At 60.8% G+C, this 5,807-nt stretch overlaps 1 protein-coding gene across 1 annotated transcript; it reads left to right on the forward strand.

Moving 5' to 3' along the window:
- Positions 1 to 1,005: 1,005 nt before the first annotated feature.
- On the forward strand, positions 1,006 to 4,392 carry ACTB (actin beta). The gene is made up of 6 exons (XM_058569360.1): positions 1,006 to 1,113; positions 1,807 to 1,935; positions 2,091 to 2,330; positions 2,774 to 3,212; positions 3,300 to 3,481; positions 3,644 to 4,392. Exons 2-6 carry the CDS (start codon positions 1,813 to 1,815, stop codon positions 3,785 to 3,787), a joined length of 1,128 nt encoding a protein of 375 aa, XP_058425343.1. The 5' UTR covers positions 1,006 to 1,113; positions 1,807 to 1,812; the 3' UTR covers positions 3,788 to 4,392.
- Positions 4,393 to 5,807: the final 1,415 nt, after the last annotated feature.

Raw genomic sequence — 5,807 nt, forward strand, 5'->3', positions numbered from 1 at the left:
CCAGTCCTTGGCAGCCTCCAGATGGTCCAGGAGGGCAGTTCAGCTGTGGCTACACATGACAGACAGATGATGGATGGTGGGCCCCAGAGTTGTGCTGAACAGCTCTCCCTGCCTGCACCCAACAGTGCCTGGCAGCTGCCCGGGTCACTGGCTACCGGCCCCGGCCTGGCCTTGGCTGGGTGTGACCAAGCAGCCCTCAGAGGCAGCCTGGCTCCATGGGAACGGCTTCTCTGCCCCAGAGCCCTCCTCTCCCCAGGCCTGATGCAGGGGTAGCTTGGAGCCCTCTTCACAGGGAACTTCCAGCCACTGGCCCCTGGGATCTGCCCTGTCCCCAGGGACTGTGGCTCTGAGGCCCCTGTTAAGTGGCTACAAGCCCCCTGACTCCCTCAGGCCACACCATACTCCTCAGCCACAAGTCTCTGAGTAGCAATGCCCCCCACTTAGCAAGTTGAACAACCCTACTTCGCAGGCTGAGCACCCCAGGCCAGAGGCCCCCCGACCCAGGCTTTCTGGGCAGATGAGCTAATGTCGGTAAGGGGCCTGACTCCCTGACCACTCCTTCCCCCACAACTGCTCACATGCACCCACAGCAGCCAAGGACCCTCACATCCGTGCTGACCCTGGCCTACGGGGCGCTCACTGCTCATGTGACATCCACACCCCGAGGGTCCCGGGGTGGGGGACACGGAGAGCCGGGCAGGCAGGCCTGGCCAAGCGGGGCCAGACCGGGGCGGCGGCCCGCGGGGTACACCCCGGGCCCACGGGCCCAGCACCCCAGGGCGGCCAACGCCAAAACTCTCTCCCTCCTCCTCTTCCTCAATCTCGCTCTCGCTCTCCAGTCCATCTCTCCCCTTTTTTTTTTTTTTTGCAAAAGGAGGGGAGAGGGGGTAAAAAAATGCTGCACTGTGCGGCGAGGCCGGTGAGTGAGCGGCGCGCGGCCAATCAGGGCTCGCCGTTTCGAAAGTTGCCTTTTATGGCTCGAGCGGCCGCGGCGGCGCCCTATAAAACCCGGCGGCGCGACGCCCAGCCACTGCCGAGACCGCGTCCAGCCCGCGAGCAGAAGCCTCTCGCCCTCGCCTCTCCGTCACCGCCGCCAGTCTACACCGCCACCAGGTAAGGCCTTGGGCCGGCCAGGCGCGCTGATGGGACCGGCCCCGCGCCTCCTCCGGCCAGGCGGCGCCCCTCCAACGCGGCCCGCTGCACGGCCGCCCGGGCCCGGGGAGCGGGCTTCTGCGCTCCTCGCTCGAGGCCAGGCTGCGCTTCAAGCGCGCGCTCCCAGGGCGCTGCCGTCGGGCCGCGGCGGTCTCCGTCCCAGCGCCCAGCTCGCTCCGCGGGGCTCATGAGCGGGTGGGCGCGGCGCGGCCGCCGGCCGGGTGGGGGCTGGGGACACTGCGCGTGCGCGTGCGCGGTAGGCCCGGCGCCGCGGCTGGGACGAGGGCGGGGCGGCCGCCGGAAGGGGTGGGGTCGCCGCGGCGCGAGGGCGCCTGCGCGCGCTTCCTCCCCATGCCGCCGGCTCCGCGGGTGTGGCCGCCGCGCGCCTGGCCGCTCGGCGCTGTTTGAACGGGGCGGGGCCGTCGCCCGGCGGGGAGGGGCGGGGGCCTGGCTTCCCGCCGCGCGCCGCGGGTCCGCCTCCAGCCCGCGTTTGCCTTTTATGGTAATAACGCGGCCGGCCGGCCCGGCTTCCTTTGTCCCCCATGTGGGCGCGCGCCGGCGCCCCCTGGCGGCTCGAGGGTGCGGCGCGCCGGAAGTGGGCAGGGTGGGGGCGGCCCCACCCGACCCCCGGCTCAGCGCCCCGCTCTCCTGCAGCTCGCCATGGATGACGATATCGCTGCGCTCGTGGTCGACAACGGCTCTGGCATGTGCAAGGCCGGCTTCGCGGGCGACGATGCCCCCCGCGCCGTCTTCCCCTCCATCGTGGGGCGCCCCCGGCACCAGGTAGGGCGCCAGCCTCCGGAATGACCGCGTGGGTGGGTGGGGCTCCGCTCCCCGAGGCCCGGCTTCGTCCACGAGGAAGGGGTGCTTTGGGCTTTTCTGGGTGGGGGTCGGGGGACTGTGCCCGTGCTGAGGGCTCCTCGCTCCTCCCCTTGCAGGGCGTGATGGTGGGCATGGGCCAGAAGGACTCCTACGTGGGTGATGAGGCCCAGAGCAAGAGGGGCATCCTGACCCTGAAGTACCCCATCGAGCACGGCATTGTCACCAACTGGGACGACATGGAGAAGATCTGGCATCACACTTTCTACAACGAGCTGCGTGTGGCCCCCGAGGAGCACCCCGTGCTGCTGACCGAGGCCCCCCTGAACCCCAAGGCCAACCGTGAGAAGATGACCCAGGTCAGTGGGCCCCTGTCCTTCTCCTGGCCGCCTCCCCATCTTTTCTTGCCTTTCTGTGCCACGCCTTTTCTCACTTGTTCTTTTTTCTGCCGTTCTCTTAGGACTCTCTTCTCTGACCTGAGTCTCCTTTGGAATTCTGCAGGTTCTATTTGTTTTTCCCGGATGGAATCTTTCTCTCATGTTTGTTTTTCTGACTAGGTGTTTAAAATAGAAAGTGCTGTGGGTGTAGGTACTAACACTGGCTCGTGTGACAAAACCAGTGAGGCTGGTGTAAAATGGCCTTGGAGTGTGTATTCAGTAGGTGCACAATAGGTCTGAAGTGAATCCCCCTCCCAGGATCCCCAGCACAGTTAGTCGTGTTCCTTGCACTCTCAGCATGTCCCCAGTCTGCCTGACTGTCCCTGGTTCTTCCTGACCCTGACGTGGTTCCTCTCTTCCTACAGATCATGTTTGAGACCTTCAACACCCCAGCCATGTATGTGGCTATTCAGGCTGTGCTGTCTCTGTACGCCTCTGGCCGCACCACTGGCATCGTGATGGACTCCGGTGACGGGGTCACCCACACTGTGCCCATCTACGAGGGGTATGCCCTCCCCCACGCCATCCTGCGTCTGGACCTGGCTGGCCGGGACCTGACGGACTACCTCATGAAGATCCTCACGGAACGTGGCTACAGCTTCACCACCACAGCCGAGCGGGAAATCGTGCGTGACATCAAGGAGAAGCTCTGCTATGTCGCTCTAGACTTCGAGCAGGAGATGGCCACCGCGGCCTCCAGCTCCTCCCTGGAGAAGAGCTATGAGCTGCCCGATGGGCAGGTCATCACCATCGGCAACGAGCGGTTCCGCGCCCCCGAGGCACTGTTCCAGCCTTCCTTCCTGGGTGAGTAAGACAGCCTGCTGGTAGGTGCCTTGCATGGGGGTCTCTTGTGGCCTCACTGGAAGCTAAGTCTGGTTTCTTTCCCCACAGGCATGGAATCCAGTGGCATCCATGAAACTACCTTCAACTCCATCATGAAGTGTGACGTTGACATCCGTAAGGACCTCTACGCCAACACAGTGCTGTCTGGTGGGACCACCATGTACCCAGGCATCGCTGACAGGATGCAGAAGGAGATCACTGCCCTGGCTCCCAGCACAATGAAGATCAAGGTGAGTGTCTGCCCAGCCTGAGCTGGCCTGGTCACGTGGAGTGTGACAAGGGGACCTTGTGGTTATCAAGGTGACCATCTTGGTGTGGTTCCTGTGATGTACCAGTGGTCTGTGGCTGTGACATCCAGGGTCCTCACATTAACCGTCCTCTTCCCTCTCCAGATCATCGCACCCCCTGAGCGCAAGTACTCTGTGTGGATCGGTGGCTCCATCCTGGCCTCACTGTCCACCTTCCAGCAGATGTGGATCAGCAAGCAGGAGTACGACGAGTCCGGCCCCTCCATCGTCCACCGCAAGTGCTTCTAGGCGGACTGTTAGTGCGTTACACCCTTTCTTGACAAAACCTAACTTGCGCAGAAAACAAGATGAGATTGGCATGGCTTTATTTGTTTGTTTTTTTGAATTTTTTTTTTTTTTTTTTTTTTTTGGCGCTTGACTCAGGATTTAAAAACTGGAACGGTGAAGGTGACAGCAGTCGGTTGGAGCGAGCATCCCCAAAGTTCTACAATGTGGCCAAGGACTTTGATTGTACATTGTTCTTTTTTTTAATAGTCATTCCAAATATCGTGAGATGCATTGTTACAGGAAGTCCCTTGCCTTCCCAAAAGCCGCCCCACTTCTCCCAAAGGAGAAGGGCCAGTCCCCACCTAAGTCCACTCAGGGGAGGGTGACAGCATTGCTTTCGTGTAAATTATGTAATCCAAATTTTTTTTAATCTTTGCCTTAATACTTGTTCTTTTTGTTTTTTATTTTGAATGGCCAGCCATCATGGCCCCCCTTTTTGTCCCCCAACTTGAAATGTATGAAGGCTTTTGATCTCCCTGGGAGAGAGCTGAGGTGCGGAGGCAGCCAGGGCTTACCTGTACACTGACTTGAGACCAGTTCAATAAAGTGCACACCTTAAAGAAACAGGCATGGCTCCATGGTGGTGTTGGGTGTGGGAGAAGGGTGGGGCAGTGGGGGGCCGAGCCATTCCTGTCTCGGGGGCTTGAGGGGCCTCTAATCCTGACATTGAGCAGGCCTGGGCTGAGTGACTCCAGAGATGGGTTAGGGGTCCTGGCCTCTATCCCACGTACTTTAAATGAATTCCCTGACCTGGCCCTTCCCCGCTGTCCCCCATGTACCCCCATTTCTTGCTTGGTTCTGAGGTCCAGGTGCTTTGAGTGGGGAGCCTGGGCTATGTTGGGGGGAGTCTGATGGTCCAGGTACCATACCTCATGGGACCAGGGTGGGGGGCACCATGGTACCTCCTGTGACTGGAAGCTCACTTGGAGAGATGTCCTCTTGGGATGGGGGCTGGGAAAGTGGCTCCTGGGCCACACCCCTTACCCTCCTCACCTTCATTGCTGTCATCCCTTACCTAGACGTCTGAGGACAGTGCCCTAGCAGTGTTCAGGGCTTCGTGCAGAGGGGATGAAGGATGGGCAGCAATGGCTGTGGTTGGCTCTGGGGGAGACTCATCTGAGGTCTGGGTTCTGCCCTGTGACTGAGGCGGTGTGTCATCCTACACACTGCCCAGTGTCTTCAAGTGCAGGCCTGGCCTGGTTCTCCCAGGACCGTGTGACGCAGCTGGGGAAGCCGCCCGGCTCCTCAGGGCTCCTCCAGTGTGGCTGGCGTCAGCCTGGTGCTGCAGGTCAGCTTTGACTCCTGCAGTGCTCCAAGGGGAAAACCAAGCCTGGCCTACCTTCCCTCTACTCGAAGATGTGATTGACACCAGCAGAGGAGGAGGAAGGGAAAGGGGGCGCGACCCCCCATGAGAGATGTTGCTCCCACATCTCCAGAGAGAGTGAGAAGTGCAGAAACTGCCCCAAGCAATCCAGATTTGAGTCCTTGAGCGGGGACATGAGTAATTTTTATTAGTGCAAGGTGGTTATCTTCTGTTGGGAAGGAGACTGTCCTAAGGCCTCATGATGGCTTCCAGAACCAAACAGGAACCTATGGTCCCCTGAGCTGGGCAGGTGTTTCTAGTTGAGTACATAAAGCACCTTCGTGGGTGCAGAGCATGTTCTGTTCCCGGAGTCCTGGACCCACTCTCGCACCCGCGCACGGCAGCCTCTTGCCCAGAGGAGGTGGTACGAGAGCCGCAGAGCGCCCGGGACACTGCTGTGGCTCCGTCCTCACCCGCCCCCTGCTGTCTTAGAGGCCCTGGGAAGCAAGGTCTGTGAGGGGAAGTCCCTCCTGGGCCAGTTCAGGGTCCGATTCAGGGGTGGTGGTGAGCCCCGGGTTCTGGGAGCTGCAAGTAAGCTTCCACCTTGGGCCACTATTCATTCCACAGACATTTATTGAGTGCCCACTGTATGCTGGGCCTGAGGCTACTGAGATGACC

The sequence above is a fragment of the Diceros bicornis genome, chromosome 26 (genome assembly GCF_020826845.1).
Source record: "Diceros bicornis minor isolate mBicDic1 chromosome 26, mDicBic1.mat.cur, whole genome shotgun sequence".
Taxonomy (NCBI): domain Eukaryota; kingdom Metazoa; phylum Chordata; class Mammalia; order Perissodactyla; family Rhinocerotidae; genus Diceros; species Diceros bicornis.

Excerpts from the sequence above, each read along its gene's own strand:
- ACTB (XM_058569360.1), top strand. The coding sequence starts at position 1,813 with ATGGATGACGATATCGCTGCGCTCGTGGTCGACAACGGCTCTGGCATG. Across the intron at positions 2,331-2,773 it reads ACCGTGAGAAGATGACCCAG|ATCATGTTTGAGACCTTCAA; the intron begins GTCAGTGGGCCC and ends CTCTTCCTACAG. Across the intron at positions 3,482-3,643 it reads CCAGCACAATGAAGATCAAG|ATCATCGCACCCCCTGAGCG; the intron begins GTGAGTGTCTGC and ends TTCCCTCTCCAG.